The sequence below is a fragment of the Cicer arietinum genome, chromosome 4 (assembly GCF_000331145.2).
Source record: "Cicer arietinum cultivar CDC Frontier isolate Library 1 chromosome 4, Cicar.CDCFrontier_v2.0, whole genome shotgun sequence".
NCBI lineage: Eukaryota > Viridiplantae > Streptophyta > Magnoliopsida > Fabales > Fabaceae > Cicer > Cicer arietinum.
Window position 1 is genome coordinate 17,539,500 of NC_021163.2, and position 22,037 is coordinate 17,561,536.

Consider the following 22,037-nt stretch of genomic DNA (forward strand, 5'->3'; position numbering starts at 1 on the left):
ATAATTTTATTATTAATAATAGTTGATGGAATTAAATCACTAGCATTTCAGTCATATATATGATATGTACTATGTTAGAGAAAGTGAATATGAAGCTGCAATAGTACGTATCTTAGATATAAGTCGGTCATAACCTTAGTGCAATAGAATTTAGGTAGACAAGTCTAGCATCAGAAAGTTAATATGCCAGCTCATAAAGCTCTGCTGATGCTTCCCCACAAAAGTATTTCATCCTTTTCCTTTTTTGGTTTAATTTCCGTGTACCCAATTTCCAAAAACAGTGCAGTTCTCCAAAGAATTTGTCGACAACATTCCAATACACCATGAAACCTTGCTCCTGAAGTTACATGCATAAATTAACCTTTCTCTAAGCCTCTAAAAACAAACCCATTCAAAGGATTTTTTTTTTTAACTTTTAAAAAAGCTAATTTATATCTCTCTGTAACCATCTTTTTCTAAAAGCAACCAAACAATCCATGATGTCAAAATATTATCTTGAATAAAAGTACTTCAAGTTGCCAGGACAGTAGTATCTTTACATCAACCAAACATCATGGTTGATGATCCAAGGTTGAGTCATCAAACAAAAGCATCAAGATTCACTTCCTAGTCTCCACCCCTTTAAATACTACCTCTTTAGAATACAAGGGACTGATCAAACCAAGTTACCACAGCTTCCTTAGAAATCTAGTAGCTAAGACCATTCTTCCTCACCTACTGCTAGTCCTTTGAACAAAATACAAACCTTATTAATCATTCAACATGCAGACCTCACTTCTTCATGAACTAGTTGTTGGAACCCCATTCATCTCTGCAACATATGATCAGTTTCAAAAGTCGGCTAACAGATACTTACTTGATCCTGCCACTCATCAATGTCAATATCCAATCAAACATCAAATTAAAAGTATGACTTTCTTTTCCTTTACAGACGAATCATTAACATCAAATTTCATAGCATTGATGGTTTTACTAATATAGAGGTGCTTCACTGTTTCAGGTAGAGCAAATTCAAACAAGAAAAAGCTTGGCAGGAAGGCCGATAGTCTGACACAAAGAGTCCAAGAAAAAGGTGAGTATCTTTCCTTTTAGATGTGTTTCCAACTGATGTGGTATAATATATGAAAACCATTCCTTTTGTCTGCGGTATCTAATTCTATTTTATATAACTGAAATTTCAGCGAGACTTGGAAATATATCTGAAACAATAAAGAGGAAGTTGAGCTTAGGGGCTCGAATTCTTCAAGTGGGTGGGGTGGAGAAAGTGTTTATGCAGTATTTTAGTGTGAGTGAGGGTGAGAGGCTGTTGAGAGTTTCCCAGTGTTATCTGTCCACCACATCTGGCCCTCTTGCTGGTCTCCTCTTCATCTCCACTGAAAAGGTTGCATTTTGCAGTGAGAGATCAATAAAAGTCTTTAATCAGAAAGGGCAAATGTGTAGGATCCGCTATAAGGTAAGTCATGAACTATATATATGCATGAACAAACCTCTTCATATCTCTCAGTTTCCATGATTCAAGATTTGTTAAAACTTATATATATGTCTCATGTACAGGTTGCCATTCCACTGAAGAAGATCAAGTGTGTGAGCCAAAGTCAAAATGTTGAGAAGCCAAAACAGAAGTACATAAACATAGTCACAGTGGACAATTTTGATTTCTGGTTAATGGGTGTCTTAAAATATCAGAAAACTTTCAAATATCTCGAGCAGGCAATTTCTCAAGCTTAGATGAATATCAAAAGTTCACCATTTGAGCATAACAAAAATAGTTGAGGCTTGAAGGAAGCTTCATGTTGCGAGGACAAACATTAAGATAAAGAGATGATAAACAAACAAGACAATCTATGAACAGAGGGACTTTGTGGACAACAGAACATCTCGTGGAAGTTTTGGCTTTTATACCAAAGATTGACCAGTGATAACAGATGCACATGGTTCATTCATATCAGCTCAGCTCGGATGCAGACTTGGCTGTCAACATATTGTTGATAAAGTTGTGGATGCATGAGATCACTTGGCGTGTGCTATATTACAAACCCCAAGCAGTGACTGTCAATGCTTATTGGCAGAAGGTATCCATTCATCCACAGAGAGCCCTACTTGGTAGAAAACAAGATGGAAAGAAAAGTAAACAGAAAGAATGAAGAAAATTGTTAGAAGTTTTAGTTTCAGGCTCAATTACTTCAAAATTGTATTTAAACCATTCAAATCCTTAATGAAATTTGTATATAATTATTCAAATATGAACCTTTTTCAATTAGTTAGTGTAATTAGTAACATGGACTACATCAATAATGGGATCGGATAGTCTCATGTATTGGAGCATTAAGATAGGATCCCGCAAGAGAGGAAACAGATGTAATTTTTCCATCTTTCTCTCTCTCACACAGAAGACCATATATCTTATTACTTTCAAACAGCAAACGATCCAAATAGGATAGCACCAATGGTCATCTCTATATGTGGTGCATAGTACCAATAAAGCAGCCACTCTATTTCTCTCAAATTTGAATCCTCTAGGGTGGCGGTAGAGGATCCCAATTGATTCCTCTCCTACCATATTTATTGCTCTTCATTATGTACCATATTCATTCTCCAGCTCCACTACCCCCGTTCTCCTGCTCACGTTTCATCTTACTGCAGAGGCATGACGCCGCAGAGGATCCAAATATGCAAACCATAGGCAAAATAATTGTAAATTAGTCCCTTAGTTAATTTAACAATTCAAATTCAATGTTTCTACCTTTCTCTGGTTTTCTCTCCAGAACTCAGTGGGTTAATGGTGTTTTAACCCAGCCCAAAACATATGCTTCTGTTAAAGAAACATAAAACCCTAATCCTTAAATTAATCATAACATACAAAAGAAAAATAAAAAAGGGATGCATACTCACAATGGCAGTGACAAAGAGTGGTCACATCGGCAAGGCTTTATAGTGGTAGAACAGCAACTTTTAGGGCGTGTTCAAATTACACTATATCATTATAGTCGTTATTTGACAACACTTTATACTAAATAGTATATTGCAAAACAATATAAACTCCGCTACGTTATAGCACCGTTATAATTGCTATTTGTGTCAATGTAGTATTTTGGTTATAATATATAAGAACAACAAAAACAAGAGTTGCTGAGATACGATAGTAAGAAAATGAAGCTCGTGGTACGTGTCAATTGGAAGTAACAAACCCATCAGAGATGTTTGTTGGGTCAAAGAATATAGTATATCATAAAGTGAGGTTGCTCACAGTGCTGTGATATTATGGCAAGGGAAAAGGAAGGGTAAAATTTATAATAAAAAGATATGGCAATGGAAATTGGAGTTTTGTTTATGTTAGAAAATTGAAAATGGTCTCTAGCCATCTATTGATAGTGTGCTCTACAAAAAAGGAGATTGCCAAATCATTCCCACGTCATCCCCATTACCAATATGGTGTGCTAATTTAAAATTGGGAAGGAATGTTATTGAAATAATTGACCCAAACAAATAAAAGAAGGAATTATCAAATTAAATTTACTCCACAATAGTGGGGCATATAGTCAAGTCAAATTTAGTGGTACTACTACAGCATGTCAAAGTGTGTAGTAACAAATGGGTTACAGGTATGAGAAGTTACAAATGATATTCTAAGGCACTTATCATCTACCCTTAACTTTAATACCCATGAAATGATATGAAACATTTTTCAGGTCCTTTACTATAGCTGTGGTGTTCAGGGCTTTGGATTCCTTGTCATCATCTCTAGTATGGAAAGGTGATGAAATTGTCCACTGGTTACATAGATACATTATTTGATCAAATATCACCTATATTATTGTAACAAACTAAATTAAGCAAAATAATTTTATTATTATTAATAGTTAATGAAATCACTAGCTTTTCAGTCATATATATGTTAAGAAAGAAAGTTAAAATAAAGGTTGAGCAATTTGTAGATTGCAGTAGTACGCATCTAATTTAGATCTAAGTCGGTCATAAACTTGCCATCATTTTACTTTTACATATACCCCTTACTGCAATAGAATTTAGACAAGTTTAGCATCCGAAAGTTAATGTGCCAGCTCATAAAGCTCTGCTGATGCATCCTCACAGAAGTATTTCACCCTTTCCCTTTTTTGGTTTAATTTCCTCGAACCCAATTTCCAAAAACAGTGCAGTTCTCCAAAGAATTTGTCGACAACATGCCAATACACCATGAAACCTTGCTCCTGAAGTTACATATATAAATCAACCTTTCTCTAAGCCTCTAAAAACAAACCCATTCAAAGGCATATATTTTTAAACTTTTAAAAAAGCTAACTTTGATCTTTCTGTACCATATATCTTTTTCTAAAAGCAACCAAACAATCCATGATGTCAAAATATTATCTTGAATATAAGACCATCAAGTTGCCATACCAGTGTCTTAATTACATCAACAAAGATCATGGTCGATGATCCAAGGTTGAGTCATCCAACAAAAGGGCCAAGATTCACTTCCTATTCATCCCTTTAAACACTACCTCCTTAGAATACAAAGGACTGATCAAACAAAGAGAATGCAGACCTCACTTCTTGATCAGACCATTCCTCTTCACCTACTGCTAGTCGTCCTTTAAACAAAACACAAACCTTATTAATCATTCAACATGCAGACCTCACTTCTTCATCATGAGCTAGTTGTTGGAACTCCAATCATCTCAGCAACATATGATCAGTTTCAAAAGTCGGTTAACAGATACTTACTTGATCCTGCCACTCATCAATGTCAATATCCAACCAAACAGCAAATTAAAAGTAAGTTATTTTCCTTTACAGACAAACCATGAACATCTAATTTCATTAAACATTGATGGTTTTACTAATAGAGTGCTTCACTGATTCAGGTAGAACAAATTTGAAAAACAAAAAGCTTGCCAGGATGGCCGATAGTCTCACACAAAGAGTCCAAGAACATGGTGAGTCCCTTGTAAGGCTTAGATATGTTTCCAAGTGGTATAGTACAATATATGAAACCCATGCCTTTTGTCTGCAGTATCTATATCAGTTTAAGTCCTTTGGCTAGTTGAACATATCTAATTCTATTTTATATAACTCTGAAATTTCAGTGAGACTGGGAGCAAACATATCTGAAACAATAAAGAGGAAGTTGAGCTTAGGGGCTCGAATTCTTCAAGTGGGTGGAGTGGAGAAAGTGTTTATAAAGTATTTTAGTGTGAGAGACGAGGAGAGGTTGTTGAAAGTTTCTCCATGTTATCTGTCCACCACATCTGGTCCTCTAGCTGGTCTCCTCTTCATCTCCACTGACAAGGTTGCCTTTTGCAGTGAGAGATCAATAAAAGTCTTCAATCAGAAAGGACAAATGTGTAGGATCCACTATAAGGTAAGTCATGAACTATATATATATATATATATATATACATAAACAAACCTCTTCTTATCTCTAAGTTTCCCTGATTCAAGATTTGTTAAAACATATATATATATATATATATATATATATATATATAGGTTGCCATTCCACTGAAGAAGATCAAGTGTGTGAGCCAAAGTCAAAATGTTGAGAAGCCAACACAGAAGTACATAAACATAGTCACAGTGGACAATTTTGATTTCTGGTTAATGGGTGTCTTAAAATATCAGAAAACTTTCAAATATCTAGAGCAGGCAATTTCTCAAGCTTAGACGAATATCAAAAGTCCACCTTTTCAGCATAACATAAATAGTCGAGGCTTGAAAGAAGCTTCATGTTGCAAGGACAAACATTAAGATAAAGAGATGATAAACAACAAAAAAGGCTATGAAATGACAGATTGGGCTCTGTCTTTGAAAAGAGGACTTGGTGGACAAAACATCTTGTGGAAGTTTTGAATTTTCACCCAATACTGACCAGTGATAACTGATGCACATGGTTCATTCATATCAGCTGGGATGTAAACTTGGCTGTCAACATATTGTTGATAAAGTTGTGGATGCATGAGATCATTTGGCACGTGCTTTGTTACAAACCTCAAGCAGTGAATGTTAATGATATGGACCATATTGGCAGAAGGAAAAGTAAATAGAGAAAGATTAAAGAAAATTGTTAAAAGTTTAAGTTTCAGGCTCAGTTACTTCATAATTTATTATGTGCGACGGCGACTTCCATGGATTTGCCACACTTGTCAATGTTAATGTTGCCAATTGCAAATCACGGAAAATAACAATTTATTCAAATTCCACTATGCTACAATGCTAGTGTTGTTATAGCCCTTATTTGACAACACCTTGAACTAAATAGCATATCACATAACAATAGAAATTTAATTCAAATTCAGCTACGTTATAGCACTATAGCACCGTTATATATTTGTGTCAACGTAGTTTTTTATTATAATAATATACAGTTATAACAATAAAAAAAACAAGAGTTTCTGAGATTTCTCATCTTGTGCTAACATTGTAAAACAACAAATCAAGCAGACACCATTCCATGAAATAAAAATTGGCCATTTTGTTATAAAACTTTATGCCAATAGCAAAATAAAAGTAATCCAAAAGAACAAATGATTCTACAACTAACAAAAATAAAAGAAAACTATTCAAGGACAACAGTGGCACCTAACTCCTTAAGCTTATCAATAATGGGATTAGCCTCTTCCTTAGTGAGTCCCTTTTTCAAAACACAAGGAACTTTCTCAACCAAATCCTTAGCTTCTTTCAACCCTAAATCAGTAAAAGACCTAACCTCTTTAATTATCTTGATCTTCGCAGCGGAATCGTACTTCTCCAGCTTTATATCAAAAGCCGTCTTCTCTGCCGCTGCGGCGCTTGCATCTGCAGCCGCGGGTCCGGATGAAGTTGGGCCTAATGGACCGGGTCCGGCAACTGGAGCACCGTAACGGTCGAGGCCCATTTTGAGTCTCCATAGGACGGTAAAATCGTGTCTTTCGAATCTGTTGAGGTTGAGAAGTTCATCTGCAATGCGTTCAACTTTGTGAGTGCGAGCTGCTTCAGTGGAGAGAGAGCGAATCAATTTTATGAACCTTATGGAGTTGTGAGACATTTTTGTGTTGAGGATTTTCTGGTTCAGATTGAAGAAGAAGAAGAACGAGAATAAAATGGAATGTGTGGGTGGGTTTTGGATTTGTTTGGTCCTAAGGTGGATTATTACAATTGCTACCCAAATTACTTTTTAATTAAAAAATATATTTTTAATTCATTATATATAAATAATTACAATATTTTATTCATATTTTAATATATTTTAATAATTAAAATATCATAACCATAAATTACCATAATATATATATATATAATTATCATATATTCAAAAATAATACTAAAATTTAGTATAAATAATTCAATTGAAAAAAAAAACAAATTTATTTAATTTAATAAGTTCTTTGAAAAAAAAATAATAGTAAAAGATATTTTCTTAAAAATAAAAATGTTAAGTTATACATTAATTTGAATATTATCAAATTATAATATATAATTAGTGTACATTTTTTCCTTATTAGTATTTGTATATATATTTTTTATTTCTTTAATATAAAATAATTTATTTTATTTTGATATAATAAAAGAAATATTTATTTATACAAATTGTTCGTGAAAACAAAAACATTCACTAGATTTATAAGTTGGAGGAAGAATAAATAAGAACATAGTTTCATTTGACAACAAAAATAATCAAAATCAAATAGTTATATATTATCATTTTCAACGGTATTGACAAGACCTGTGTCTTTTTAAAAAATATATATATAATAATAACTAATTAATAATAATAAATAAAAACAAACTTAACGTCTCTCATTTTCTTTCCATCTCACTCCCTCATTTTCTCTTATTTCTTCTCTCCCTTTCCCTCTCGGTCGAACACTCCCTTCCCCCATTTTTGTTGCTTTTTTTTTTTCTTTCTTTTCCTTCCCTTCTTCTTGCTTCTTTTCATTCTATTACTCAAACCCTCAACCCTTAAAAGGGGATTTAACATCCCCACAAGCATAATTTCTCAGACTCTTACAAATTCTTTTGGTTGGGATTTGTGGGTTAGGGTTTATGTTCTAAGGAAAGAAAATGGTACCCATCTCTTGAGAGTTGTTTACTGAGACTCATTGAGGTAAATGTACAACTCTAATCCTAGTATGAATTCATAGAAAAATGTAGTTTTGAGTAAAAATCTTATGTTGTACTTAGAGTATATTTAAATGATTTTCATGGTTTACTAGAGTTAGCTAAACTTTAGAATAAATTTTTCTAAAGTCTTGGAAATATTTTTGATACTCAGATTTGTCGACTGAGACCCTGCCGGCTACTCTGAGAGTTGTTGAAGAGTAAACTTAGACAATTCTCCATAGTTGTGAGTTGACGACGATCATCGTCATATATTTTTATATAATGCTATTATTATTATTATAACTAAATTATATATGTGGTCCCTTAACTTAATTTCAGGTAACGTTTTAGTCATTTATCTTTTTTTCCCGAATTGGTCCTTTATTTTAATTTTAAGTGACAATTTGATATTTTATGTTTTAAAATTTCAACAATGTTATCCTTTTTTGTACAAAAATTCAAAAAAATCATCAAAATTTTCAACCAAAACCCATTAAATTAACAATCATCTTCAATATAATGCAAATTTTATCAAATACATAACTTAAATATTCAAATACACTTATATTTTCATCTCCAACAACATCAAATAAAGAATGAAAATATGAGTTTATTTTAAGATTTAAGATATGAATTTGATTAAATTTGTATTTTATTGAAGATGATAATGAATTTTATGGGTTTTGATTGAAAAATTTGATGATTTTTTTGAATTTTTGTAAAAAAAAAATGACAATATTATTGAAATTTTAAAACATAAAATATCAAATTGTCACTTAAAATTAAAATAAATGACCAACTTGAAAAAAAAAAGATAAAGTATTAAAACTTTACCTGAAATTAAGTTAAGGGACCACAGATGTAATTTAGCATATTATTATTTTACTTGTTTTCTATATTAAAGTATTTATTGAAAAATTTGAGGAACATAACCTTTGAATTTTATCTCGATTTCGTCAATTATTTAATTTAACGGTCGTTGTTATATAATATATTATTAGTTTGATTTACATATGAATTAAAGTATTTAAATCTTGAATTGTTATGTGATTGAGTATGTTTTTCATGAATTATGATGAAATGATTTTAAATACGTATTTTGAGAAATCGTTGCTATAATTATAAAATCGTTTAACTGCGTTAGGTGCACCTAGTTACCTCGTTTTGATTAGGGAGAGTTACCAGCTAGATGGAGCTGCCCCTATGAGAAATGTCATATGTATGAGGAGATGACTATCAACGAGATGTAAGCTCCCTAATTGATATGTGATGATGCGTTGCGGGATTGACAGGAGAGGGTTATCCGTTAGATGGAGTCACCCCTAAGGGAAATGCCACCTTAGGAGGAAAGGGCTATCAATGAGATGAAGTCGCCTCTTGGTTCTAAAAAAAAAATTGTATTTTTACTTGTTTGATTTTTCTGATGATTTTAAGGTTGTTCATTTTGATTTCGATTTTTTTGTGTTTTCCTTCTAATCGATGGTGATTGTTGTCTTCTCACTAAGTCTTTTGTGACTTACCCCTTTATGTTGCTTATTTTTTCAGATTCACAAGCAGTTGAGTAGAAATCTGTTATTTGATTCAAGTCTCAATATATTTCTTTTTGGTAGGCCTCTTTGATCGATGACCATTTTTTGTAACGTCTGTTGAGTCTGTGTAAATTGCAGCTATTTTGGAGTCTAGAAGTTTTATTTTGAAGTGTATTAAACAATTAGATTATGTTCTTTGAATTGTGACTGAATTGAAAAAAATTTAACAGGAATTTTATAAATTTGGGAATGTTGAAGTTACAGGGGATACTGTTATTTTGTATTTTTTTCGTAAAAAAATAGTATTTTTAATTTATTCATTATAAACACTCTTCAAAAATAATATAATTAAAATAATTTAAAAAAAAACACATAACGTAACATATATAATTAAGTATTAGTTATCAAAATGAGACATAAAATATAAAATATATGAAATAATTGTACATTCAATTAGTTAAAACACAAAAACTAAATAATAGTACAATTAAAAATCAATACTTACAATATATATATATATATATATATATATATATATATAAAAAAAGCAATCACTATTTTTTTAAAATAAAAATTTCTCATATTTTATTACAAATTTTTTCATTATTTCTATTTTAATAAATTCAACTAACAAATATTAAAAAAAAAAATTCATGTTAAATTTATACATTGATACATCATAATATCACCTTTAACTTTTTTTTTAAAAAAAAAATCACATAGAATTAAAATTTTCTAAACTACACCAACACAACACATGAATTTTATTCTAGTGTTTTATACACTAAGTTTACATTCACATTGAATGTCAACAATTAATATAAACCAAACATTTGATTTTATCATCCCTCAAAATAATTATTATAACTATCATTATTAAATAATTATTCAATCAAGATATTGAATTAACTAACGCTGATAATCTATGATCATTAAACATTTTTCAAAATTAATTTTTTTGAATGCAAGTTAACGAATTAAAGAATTATTTTATTGGACTTTTTTAATTATGAAGACTCCAATATCCAAAGTTTGGTTGAATGTGATATGAGATTTTAAACTTATGAATTTATAAGCGATACCTTACCTATATTCATCCTAAACATATTTTTTTACAAAAAAAATTGAATGATGAGAAATATAGTTAGTTTTCAAAGATATCATATTTTATTATTTTCTAATTTTTTTTCCAAGTATCTAGAACTCATTTCGCGTGTGTACATAAACTCATTTCATATATATCTCTACTATATTGAGTAAAATAAAAACAAGGTTGTTAGTGAAAAAATGGAACACAAAAAATGCTTAGGAGAAAATAGTTTAAATTCTAGGGGATACAAAGGATGAGGAAAGTGAAAGAGAGGTGAATAAAGAAAATATAGGTGTTCATAGATTGAAGGGGTAGATTTTGATCAAATTCAACAAATTAATTTTATTTTAATTGAGTTGAATATTTTTACCATAAATCTGAACTAAACCAATCTACTTAGAATGAATTGGATTTGATTGGATTATGGGTAATACAGAGAAAAATCCTTTATTTTTTAATTTAAAAAAATTGTAATTGAATGATTGTATATTTGTGAGGTGTAAGTTGTAAAATTAAAACAGTAATAATTTTAAGAAAACGTAACTTAGATTAATGATTAATAATGTAAAAAAAAAAAGAAGAGATCTATGACATTGATATTTATAATATAAGTACCTGGAAGTAAATAGAGTGCATGAAAGAAGGGAAGTTGAAGTGAAAGTAAATTCCAGAAGACAATAAGTAGAGAGAGATATGTATGTATTGTTGTGAGTGAAATCAATGGGGTTAGGATCGGTATTGGCTTACACATTCATAGCTGTTGTGATTCTCTTATTCCTCTCTTCCCACTCTCCCCTCAACAACTACAACCACTCCGACTCCTCCCACCGTCACCGCCGTCTCAAACTCCGTTCCAACTTCACTCTCTCTCCTTCCCACCACCAACCCGTCCCCTTCGACCCTCTCCTCGCCGAACTCGAACGCCACCGCGAAGACAAACAATGGGAACAACAACACTCCCCCTCCGCTCCCGCTCACGAGTCTCAACCTGAATGGGAAGACTTCATGAACGCCGAAGACTTCATCAATGATGAGGATAAGTTCAATGTTACCTCTAGGCTTTTCCTTCTTTTCCCTAAGATCGATGTGGACCCCACCGATTCTTTTATTTCGCTTCACGAGTTGACTCACTGGAATCTCCAACAAGCTCATCGAGAGGTTTTGCATCGTTCTCAGAGGGAAATGGAACTTCATGATAAGAATCATGATGGTTTCGTTTCCTTCTCTGAATACGATCCTCCTAGTTGGGTTAAATCTGCAGGTTTACTTCTCTTTCTATTTTCAACTTCATTTACTTTTTTTTTTCTTTCCATTCTAGATCTGTTTTTTTTATACCATTATTTTCTTACTAACTTTTCAGTTTCACTTATTTTTTCGGTAAATATCAAAATTGTTCCTTCAAATTTTAGGACCATATTAATCTAGTTCTCACATTATCCATTTTTAAAAATGACATTAATATTGTAATTCCAGTTATCATTTTGGAATATTGATAATGTGGAGGACTAGATTGATACAACCCTACTTTTTTGGTAGGGATTACTGTCTCTGTTGTACATTGGGTATTGAATGTTGTAATTTGTTTTTTATTTTTATCAGATAATGATTCTTTCGGTTATGACATGGGTTGGTGGAAAGAAGAGCATTTTAATGCATCTGATGCAGATGGAGACGGTGTTCTGAACTTAACCGAGTTCAATGAGTGAGCTTCTACTACTTGTTAAAGAAACTTGTTTTCTGCATTTGCATATTCAGTTCTGATGCATTTCACTTTGGGATAATGATTTTCCATATTTTGTTTCCTCATTGTCTTCTAGCTTTCTGCACCCGGCTGATAGCACCAATCGAAAGCTTCAACAATGGTTATGCAGGGAGGAAATCAGGTTGGTAACTCATATTTCATACAAACTTGTCACGGCTCCATATTAGTTTCTTTTAGAATAAGTGGTTTATGTTTGTAAAGTTTCCCCTGACATGTTTGTATTCCCCTATATCGTACATTTATTTTCTTAGATTTTTAAGTATCTAATTGCGTATCTTTTGACAATTTATTTAACAAATAAATGTATGAATATGAAAGCATATGTACCATAATTATAAATGTATTTGACAATTGACATGAATATGAATGAGATATCTTGTTACTAAATAGTAGCTCAAAACTATTCATTCTCCTAATAATGAATTACCATTTCACATTTGACATGCTACACACGGGACTGATAAACAACACAAAGGAGACTAGTCTGTTTGCCAATGTATGTGGTACTGATATATCCATCAGCCTAATATATCCTGAGTAATGCTCGAGGTTATTTTTAATCTCACTAAAATTGTAACTTGTGCACTGAAGACTGGATTTCTTGTGGGTTACCCAAATCCATGCAGCCAATTAGGATTGAAGTTGAATGTTTCAATCCTCTGTTGAGCTATCCCAGATGATGGCTTGTATGGGATGAATCCATGTTTGGTTTGACGATGGCCTCCTCTAGAAGAAGTTACAGTATTGGAATAAATTTTGTAGGGAGTTGTGGCAAATATTAGAAATATTGACAATATTTATATTTTATAGTTAATTTTATTTTTCTGAAGTAAATGGGAAATCTTCAGCTTACATACAATTTGCTTATTTGTATCACTGCCTTTGGGTACTCTTGCTTGATGTATCATATAATTTCTTTATAGAGAAAGAGACACAGACAGAGATGGGAAGGTCAACTTCAAAGAATTTTTCCATGGGCTCTTTGATTTGGTAAGAAACTATGATGAAGAAAGTCACAATGATTCCCATCATTCTGATAATTCAATGGATGTTCCAGCTAGAAAACTGTTTGCACAACTTGACCAAGATGGAGACGGGTATTTACCTATTTTTCACCATTAATTTACTTTCTTTGAAACATTGTGGTTGTTTCCTTATCCTACACTATCATTCACTTTTGGGTTTTCATCTCTATTTGTGCAGGTATTTGTCAGATATTGAACTACTGCCTATAATTGGGAAACTCCATCCATCCGAGCATTATTATGCAAAACAACAAGCAGAATATATCATTTCACAGGTATTGAATTTCACCTTACAATAATTATGCTCTTATTGTTGACAAAGGAGTCATTTCTTTCACGTGAAGTCATATGAATAACCATAGGTCCATAGTTATCAAATCACAATTCAATTTGTGAATCATAATGCTGATTTTTTTAATTATAAATTTCTTCGCATCGAATTGCAAGATTCAGAAGTACAATTAAAAGTATATAATTGATAATTGATGTTTTCTTAACAACAAATGTTAGTAGTTAGCGTGTTATATTAGTGGGAGAAGTTGAACCCATGACTACATTATCACTCCAAATCTATGCCCCTCTCTCCCTCCAAACCAACCCATGCACCTTATAACCCCTAGTTTAATAATTGATGTAATAGTTTTAAATTAGAAATTGACAAAACAACTTAACCATAACTACATTTCAGAAGCCAAAATAAAAACAGAGTAAAAGTTATAGCTAATTAAGGTGTGTAAAAGTGTGCTAGTAACTCCGTGAAATCCCTTTTTGAGCAAGTAACTGAATGAGTGGCTATGTGTTTTAGGACAGACGGGTATTTTCTTGGAAGGATAAAGGAAAGACAACCTAAATAATTAATGTTGACGGCTGGAGTGGTTAGTTAGAGACAATATGTTAGATAAATAAATAGGTGGATGTAAGGGTAAACTCACATATTTTAGATTATAGAAAAAGTAGGAATAGGGAACACCATTTTGAGGGAAGGCTTAATCCCATTTGACCAAGCAGATTTAGGAAAACATAAGGAGTAGGTTGGGTTATGACAGAGGAGAGGCCCGTCCTTGGGAAAGAAAGGAGAAGCTATCTACCCGTGGTTGGAGTCTTGGGACCTACTTCATTGGGATGGTTCACTTGGCAAAACTGAGGTGAATCTGACAAGCCTTCAGAGATGCAACAACAATATAGAGGGATGAAATCAATTCAAGACATGATCCAGTGGTATATGGCTCCTTTTGATGCTTGACACAGAGGGTATTGTAGAGGAAATCAAGATTTAGGAGGATGGGAGCAGTGGTTCATACAGAAGCAGCCACAGATATAGAGTGCCTCAGCCATTCTCTTGTGTTGGGCATAGATCAGAATGGGCAGATTACGACATAGATTATTACTTAGCTGTTGCCATTAAAATTGGCCTCTGAAACTTATCGGAATCTCCAATGGGAAATTATGGCGGTCAGGTTAAGACAATCTTGAGCTGGAGGAGTTTTTGAAGGCATTAACTAGATAAATGAATAAGTGGTGGATGTAAGGACAGACAGAAAGAGGTGTTTGCGTTATTAGCCTTTGTGAGCAAAGCATTAAATCCATTGTGAAAGGGGTATGCCTTGAAGGAGAATTCCTCATTTTTTGTAAAGATGCAGCTTTATTTCTCCCATTCTATCATTCAATTTAATGGGTTCCAAACACACCCTGGTATTTGATTGTAGAAAATGTTGGAATAATTCCCAATTAAAGAAACAGGTCCAGTTAATAAAGACTGTCCCTCACTCCCAGAAAACAGAAAGCTGATTGAAACACTCAATACAGAAGAAAAAAAATATAGCACATGTTATTCATGTAAATTATAACCTTCCATCCAATCCCACGCTCAGTCATTTCTTGTTAACTCTTTTTCCCTTCTAGCCTCCTCACTGATTTTTTGTTTTTTCTCATGATCGTCCTGTCTTGTAAGCAGGTGGTTACAGTTAGAATCCCTTTTCTGATTCTCAATTCTCTCACTATCCATGTGAATGTGAATTGTTGATTCTCTACTATGAAAGCTTTTCCTACTGTGTACCCTAGTAATGGGAGAGTGTCAATTACACACTTACTATGCCATAGTGTACTCACCTTGAGACAAAGTTCCCAAATAATATTGCTAGATGTTTTCATTAGCCAACGTATCATATACAACAGTGTTTGATGTCATTTAGTTAATAAAGCTGATAAGTTTTCTATTCCTTAAGATGGGTCTGAGGGCAATTCTTCATCTGCTTCATCTTTGTTGTTTTTTAGTTAGAACAATAATGTTTCCTACTTTAGCCATGTAGATCAGTAATGCTATTTACGATATTTATTGCTGATAGCATACTGGTTGCTGCTTTTTAGTCAGTTGATTATTTATTTATTAAAAAAAAAGGATTTTAGCTGGTAATGATATTCCCTTTGATCTCTTCAAGATATGAATCTGTCAGTCATGAGTTCCCACTCTTTCAGGATGAGTATTCGATGTGTTTTGTCTGCAATTATTTTTTAGATGCATTGCTCCTTTTAATTGTTACAACTTCTTGAGGGACCTCATAAATCAATTTTATCATCCATTTTCTCTCTCTCCAATTTACAGTTTAGTTGTAGAAATACGCACATTGCATATGCTTATGGTAGAGTAATGATGTTATTTTTTATATAATGAGTTCATAGATCCAAGAAAGCTTGTTTTTGTGAATATATACTGGTTCAGGAGGAAGGAAGAAAACACTCCTTTGGCGGGAAAGCTGGGGTTACATCTCTTCTTTTTAACAATGCACTATTAACCGATGTTTCCTTTTATATTTTCTTAAGGATAAGGGAATGGTTTTCTTTTCTTTGGTGGGGGAGCTAGAATGCATTTCTAATGTGAATTATGAAGTTTTGTAGGTTAATTAGTATTTATGCTTTTGGAGGGTTTATATTGTCATGCTTGATTTACATGTTGGGCGTTTCTAACTAGATGCATTGAATTAAGTTTTCCCGATGATGGCCTCAGCATGCACTCCGACATCTGTTGGAGTAAAATCTCATTAAACATTGTGATAATGTTATGAGAAGCTGATATTGACAAAGATAGTTCAAAAAGCACTCCCAACGTCTGTTGAATAGCATCGAGCATTAATTTCATTGGTAACAATTGTATATGTTATGACAGGCAGATGTTGACAAAGATGGGCGCCTCACTTTGCCTGAGATGATTGAGAATCCATATGTATTTTATAGTGCTATTTTCAATGACGATGAAGATGAATATAATGATTACCACGACGAGTTCCGATAAATTCACATTAGGTAAGGGAAATTAACTATTTATGTGTCTAACTTAAATCTTAATCTACATTTAGTGAATATTTTCTTTATAATGTTCTATGATTATGGATTTCAGGATAAACACAAAAGCTTGAAACATTTCAGTAACAAGGAGTCCGAGGTTATGAGATGGCAGAATTTTGATGTTTTGGCCCTTATTAGGTTGCTAGTCTCAATCCTGGTGTGGTTTGTGGGGTGGCAACATTTATTGCTTCTTTCCATTCATTATCTGCGAGTTCTTATTTGCTGATAGGATCCACCGTGGCTTGTCATGGAGTCACACCTGGATCATCTGGAGGATAATAGGATCTAAACTTCATTGTAATTTGTAAAATTAGAATGATATATACAGATATTCAAATCACTGATTGACCCATCATTATTTAAGTATTGCCCGTCAATTCTCAATGGATAATACATGTACCATATAACTGTAATGACCATCACGATCCTAGTTGGACTTCAATATTTTTAGTACCCCAAGCCAGGCATTTTGTTTATTTGCTACGTTTATAAGAAGGATGCACCCAACAGAAAAAAGTTTATAAGGTGTCCAGTAGTTCTGAAAACAAAGAACTGCAGAACTGAAGTTGGTCTATATAATTGACGGTCGAAAAAATCACGCAGCTTGTCTCATGAAATTCTTTCAAGATTATGAAAATGATGCAACTAAAGTTGATTCATCAGAGGATCTGATTTACAATGGTTACAAGGTTGTTTTAGACTCCACAACTAAAAATGAAACACTAGTAACCTTGTGCCCTTTCCCTTTTCAAATGTGAAGTTAAAGCATATACAGAATTAGTGCTTTGTGACTTCAAATCTAAAATGGATATATATATATATATATTACAGTAAATTTTATATTATTTTATTTGTAACATCCATTGTTCGTAATTTTCAAAAAAGAAAAATGTTCATTGTTCTTCAAATATTGTCTAGGATAATAAGTTGTCCAATAATTCAAAAGTTTATCCATTAAAGTACTTATTTTTTTGCAAAACAAACAACAGGTTAGTTTATTTAGCACTGAAACACCTTATGATTTTTACAACTGGAAACATGCTCGCACTCACACACAAGTCCAAGCCATTCTCAATTCCAGCAAAATAATCAAATCGGCAATTTGTTGTGCCAATAGCCGTCGCAGTTAATTAGGCTTACAAAATGGGGCTAATTAATCATGTCACCGTATCATATTATCACAATTATAAAAAGTCATCATTATTGTAATCTAAGCGCCGCTGATTTAAAAGCAGCTACTCTGTCTTTCTCTTCATAAACATATAGTTATTGCAATGGCCAAACACCTAGATATAACAGAACAATCTGCTTCTGTTTTAGTATCCAATGCAGAATCCACCATCAAAGGAAAAATTATAAAAATAATGTCCCTACTGTTTTTAATATTTCTTCTTGTCACCTTGTGTAAGGCTTTTGAGCCAAACTTCAACCCTTAGAATGCTGATTTAGACATGAAAATTTCAATGGCTGAAACCAACAATACTATGAGAAGCTCAAGCCATTGGAAATCATTTTACAGTTTTGGTGATAAACTGAAAAGATTTCCATGTTTGTTGAGGAGGGAAATTTGGAAAGTTGGCAAAGATGATCCAAGAAGAATAGTCCATTCTTTGAAAGTTGGCAAAGATGATCCAAGAAGAATAGTCCATTCTTTGAAAGTTGGTCTGGCTTTAGCACTTGTATCTTTGTTGTATCTAATGGAGCCGTTGTTCAAAGGGATAGGGAAAAATGCTATGTGGGCTGTCATGACTGTGGTTTTTGTCATGGAGTTCACTGTAGGTATGTTATTCTTTTCTCAGTAACATTATTATTACTCTCCATTTTTTTATTTAGTTGTCATTTTAAGGTTATTTACACATACCAATACAACTAATAAATATTGTTACTTTTGATGAAATTATTTGTCTTTTTCTATAATGCCATTAATTATTTGTTATCTCATTCCACTTATTTCTCTATCTGCAATAAATAGTTAAGGGTATTATTGACAACAATAGTTAATGTTGCATTGAACTTTGAAAATAATAAATAGCGACAATTAAAAAAAAACGGAGGGAGTATGTGTTTAGATGACATCCTCATAGGTATTGAAGGATCAGTTGTATGATTGCAGGGGGAACCTTATGCAAAGGACTAAATAGAGGATTGGGAACTTCGTTAGCAGGATTATTGGCATTTTTTATTAGTTATCTTCCAGATGTTCCTGGTCAGATTTTTCGAGCGGTTTTCATTGGTGCTGCAGTTTTTCTTTTAGGTAAGCATCTATTTCATCATGAATGAAAGAAACTTGACTCTAGTGCTTGGTTTGATAATAGTACATTTGTTTGTTGAAATATTAAGAGAATCTCAATTGATATGTTAAGATACAAACCTCTATTTTTCATTAGTAGGAATGGTTCTAACAAATCTTTAGCCTGTGTTTGTAGTTTAAGTTATCTTATAATGTAATTTTAAAGAAGTTTTCTGTCATATGGCTGAGGCCCTCCAAATGTTTGGCTGAGCCATATTGCTACTTTGTTGGTTTGCAGGAACTGCAACTACTTATGTGAGGTTCATTCCTTATATAAAGAAGAATTGTGACTATGGCGTTATGATATTTCTCTTGACCTTTAATTTGATAACTGTATCGAGTAACCTTGTTGATAACGTCTTGAGCATAGCAAAAGATCGCATTTTTACCATATGCATAGGTGTTGGTCTTTGTCTTGTAATGAGTTTATTGGTATTTCCAAACTGGTCAGGGGAAGACCTTCATAAGTCCACCATATTAAAGCTTGAAGGCTTAGCCAACTGTATAGAAGGTAAGGTAAACTTTGAGAAAGAATGTTCCTTAAGTTCAAAGAAAAATGTCGCAACAGCAATGACAACCACGCCTTATTCCACTAGGCAGGTCAGTTATATGAATCAACCGACGCAGTAAAACTCTACCATAGATTATACCTCTATCCAAATCATTGACCTTCTAAATATTTCATTATAGTTTTTCCTATGGTTTTTCTTGGTCTTCCTCTACTTTTAGCAATTGGGCGACATTAAAGTTTGTAAAAATAAGAATTGCTAGAGTACTACTAGTATTTAACATAAAAAAGGTACTATGTTTCTATTTCTATTTCCTCAATGTGAAAACAATGATGCAGTTTCTGTCATGGAATATTTTCATGATTCTGAGAAACAAGCAAATGAAGATGATTCATCTGAGGATCCCATTTATAAGCGTTGTGAAGCAGTTTTAGACTCTAAACCTAAGGATGAAACACTAGTAAGTTAGTGTCTCTTTTTTGTAAAGTAAATAAGATCAGGCATTACAAGCAAATTGGGAACCAAGATACTCAAGAATTTGCCACAGGATCCCAAGGCAGCAATATGCAAAAGTAGGAGCTGCTCTTCGCCACTTTAGTTACACTGTTGTAGCACTACATGGATGCTTGCAGTCTGAAATTCGGGTATAAACCAGCTATCTTAATCGAGTTTCGCGATGCAAGTTGATAGGTGTGTTTTTTGTCTTATTGTTGTCATCATTCATTTAATTCCTAGTCATACAGATGGTAATTGTGATATCTTTTTTCAAACTAAAACAACATACTACTTTATCTAATTATGCCAACTCATCGTTTTCACAAAAAAAATGCTTCCACTTATCAATAAGGTTCATCATTGAGATCCTAGATTATCTGTCATGTTAGGGGTAGCACATGGAACACTATAATTTAAAATAGAAATCATTGATTAAGATCTATAACTAGGATGTGAATGATGTTCAAAGTCATTTTGTCTAGAAATGAAACATGAAATGTAATAGTCTACATTATTCTATTGGCTAGCATCTTCACAATTATTAGAATAACCTTTTAGTATAAAATATGATTTTCTTATTTGATGTTTGGATTTATTTATACCTTTGTACTATTAAACATTAACATATGATTGTTGAAGACTCCAAGGTCAATCCGTGATCTATACAAAGATTCTTGCATCAAACTTGCACAAGAAGTATCAAAAGTACTAAGAATAATGTCCAACAGCATAAGGAAAAAGCATCAATTTTCCCTTCAAATACTCTCAAGCAATCTCAATGAAGCTTTAAAGACCTTGACAACGCATTGAAATCACAACTTCAACTTTTACTAGGCTCAAGAAACGGTCGAACTCGAACCCGAAAAACACCTAGAACCCTGAAAACCGAAACTCAAGCAACTACTGCATATAATGGCAACAAGCTTGAAGAAGAAGAAAGTAGAATCTCATTATCAAGTATTAAAAGTGATTGTTGTTCCCCAATTGGAAGTAAATCAAAAGAAGGACAAGGACACAAGAAGGTTTTGAGGCCACAACTCAGTAAGATTATGATTACTAGCTTTGAGTTCTCAGAAGCATTACCATTTTGCTGCTTTCACTTCATTGCTAGTGGAGATGGTAGCAAAACTAGATCATGTTATGGATGAAGTTGAAGAATTGGGCAGAATGTCACACTTTAGAGAGTTCATAGACGATGATGAGAATATTGTTGTCACTTGTGAGAGACCAAAAATGAATGTAGTTGATAATGACTTTGCTTCTTATGGAGCAGAGTAATTGTTACTAGATGTCTATCATCCCATGAGCAAAGTTGTACATGCATGCATTAATTTAGTTGAATGTTGTCAATTTTGTTCTTCTACTCATTCTGCTGCAGTGTTTGATTCACAATTAACAGTTGCTATGCAAGCATTGGCCTCAAACAAGCTTAATTCAATATCAAATGGAGAGGGAATATTTAAAGGTGGATGTGACAGAAAGATTAAGCCCTTGTAGTTATTAATTCTAGTTTCTGAGATATCATTATCTGGTAGTTGTCTACTAATGATTTGTACTTGAAGTTTGTAGAAGTTATCTCATTTACATGTGATGTGTGACTAACTTTACAAAACAATTTTACTTTGCCACAACATTTTTCAATAGGATTTGATTACTTTCTCATCCAGTTTCACAGCCTGTGATAAATTTAGGTCCTTTCTCTTTGGTAAGATGTTTGCTTGCATCTTTTTCCATTTCTTTTTCTTATGTTGGTGGAAATGGTACCTTTTCTTTGTCTGAGAGTTTTGGAAAAGACTCTTAGTTTACTCATTAATAACTCTTTTTCAGGAACACTAATTTTAATAATTTTTTTTAATAACCATGTTATAGGTATGAACCTGTTGGAGACATAAGGTGAGTTTTTCTCTCTCAATTGA

General features: G+C 32.8%; 5 protein-coding genes and 1 pseudogene across 5 annotated transcripts; 5 read left to right on the forward strand and 1 right to left on the reverse strand.

Moving 5' to 3' along the window:
- LOC101492867 (putative GEM-like protein 8) lies at positions 1-2,243 on the forward strand. Its single transcript, XM_004497191.4, has 4 exons — positions 1-907; positions 1,001-1,072; positions 1,182-1,453; positions 1,555-2,243. The coding sequence occupies exons 1-4, from the start codon at positions 763-765 to the stop codon at positions 1,726-1,728; spliced, it is 663 nt and encodes a 220-aa protein (XP_004497248.1). The 5' UTR covers positions 1-762; the 3' UTR covers positions 1,729-2,243.
- A 1,996-nt stretch (positions 2,244-4,239) lies between these two features.
- On the forward strand, positions 4,240-6,291 carry LOC101493199 (putative GEM-like protein 8). Its single transcript, XM_004497192.4, has 4 exons — positions 4,240-4,776; positions 4,866-4,937; positions 5,088-5,362; positions 5,491-6,291. The coding sequence occupies exons 1-4, from the start codon at positions 4,629-4,631 to the stop codon at positions 5,662-5,664; spliced, it is 669 nt and encodes a 222-aa protein (XP_004497249.1). The 5' UTR covers positions 4,240-4,628; the 3' UTR covers positions 5,665-6,291.
- Positions 6,292-6,452: 161 nt separating this feature from the next.
- LOC101493515 (large ribosomal subunit protein bL12c-like) lies at positions 6,453-7,122 on the reverse strand. Its single transcript, XM_004497193.4, has one exon. It carries the CDS (start codon positions 7,022-7,024, stop codon positions 6,557-6,559), a length of 468 nt encoding a protein of 155 aa, XP_004497250.1. The 5' UTR covers positions 7,025-7,122; the 3' UTR covers positions 6,453-6,556.
- Positions 7,123-11,322: 4,200 nt separating this feature from the next.
- LOC101493831 (uncharacterized) lies at positions 11,323-17,286 on the forward strand. The gene is made up of 7 exons (XM_004497194.4): positions 11,323-11,959; positions 12,298-12,400; positions 12,516-12,581; positions 13,384-13,557; positions 13,664-13,760; positions 16,649-16,785; positions 16,880-17,286. The coding sequence occupies exons 1-6, from the start codon at positions 11,419-11,421 to the stop codon at positions 16,772-16,774; spliced, it is 1,107 nt and encodes a 368-aa protein (XP_004497251.1). The 5' UTR covers positions 11,323-11,418; the 3' UTR covers positions 16,775-16,785; positions 16,880-17,286.
- Positions 17,287-17,678: 392 nt separating this feature from the next.
- Positions 17,679-20,123, forward strand: LOC101515549 (aluminum-activated malate transporter 14-like). The gene is made up of 3 exons (XM_073367170.1): positions 17,679-18,606; positions 18,941-19,081; positions 19,356-20,123. Exons 1-3 carry the CDS (start codon positions 18,279-18,281, stop codon positions 19,745-19,747), a joined length of 861 nt encoding a protein of 286 aa, XP_073223271.1. The 5' UTR covers positions 17,679-18,278; the 3' UTR covers positions 19,748-20,123.
- LOC140918628 (aluminum-activated malate transporter 12-like) lies at positions 19,922-21,787 on the forward strand (annotated as a pseudogene).
- The last annotated feature ends 250 nt before the right edge of the window (positions 21,788-22,037 follow it).

Bases quoted from the DNA above. Each gene is read 5' to 3' on its own strand.
- LOC101492867 (XM_004497191.4), top strand. From the start codon at position 763: ATGCAGACCTCACTTCTTCATGAACTAGTTGTTGGAACCCCATTCATC. The intron at 908-1,000 runs GTATGACTTTCT...TCACTGTTTCAG, and splicing joins AATCAAACATCAAATTAAAA to GTAGAGCAAATTCAAACAAG. The intron at 1,454-1,554 runs GTAAGTCATGAA...TCTCATGTACAG, and splicing joins TGTGTAGGATCCGCTATAAG to GTTGCCATTCCACTGAAGAA.
- LOC101493199 (XM_004497192.4), top strand. From the start codon at position 4,629: ATGCAGACCTCACTTCTTCATCATGAGCTAGTTGTTGGAACTCCAATC. The intron at 4,938-5,087 runs GTGAGTCCCTTG...CTGAAATTTCAG, and splicing joins ACAAAGAGTCCAAGAACATG to TGAGACTGGGAGCAAACATA. The intron at 5,363-5,490 runs GTAAGTCATGAA...ATATATATATAG, and splicing joins TGTGTAGGATCCACTATAAG to GTTGCCATTCCACTGAAGAA.
- LOC101493515 (XM_004497193.4), bottom strand. From the start codon at position 7,024: ATGTCTCACAACTCCATAAGGTTCATAAAATTGATTCGCTCTCTCTCC.
- LOC101493831 (XM_004497194.4), top strand. From the start codon at position 11,419: ATGGGGTTAGGATCGGTATTGGCTTACACATTCATAGCTGTTGTGATT. The intron at 13,558-13,663 runs GTATTTACCTAT...CTATTTGTGCAG, and splicing joins CTTGACCAAGATGGAGACGG to GTATTTGTCAGATATTGAAC. The intron at 13,761-16,648 runs GTATTGAATTTC...ATGTTATGACAG, and splicing joins CAGAATATATCATTTCACAG to GCAGATGTTGACAAAGATGG.
- LOC101515549 (XM_073367170.1), top strand. From the start codon at position 18,279: ATGAAAATTTCAATGGCTGAAACCAACAATACTATGAGAAGCTCAAGC. The intron at 18,607-18,940 runs GTATGTTATTCT...GTATGATTGCAG, and splicing joins TGTCATGGAGTTCACTGTAG to GGGGAACCTTATGCAAAGGA. The intron at 19,082-19,355 runs GTAAGCATCTAT...GTTGGTTTGCAG, and splicing joins TGCTGCAGTTTTTCTTTTAG to GAACTGCAACTACTTATGTG.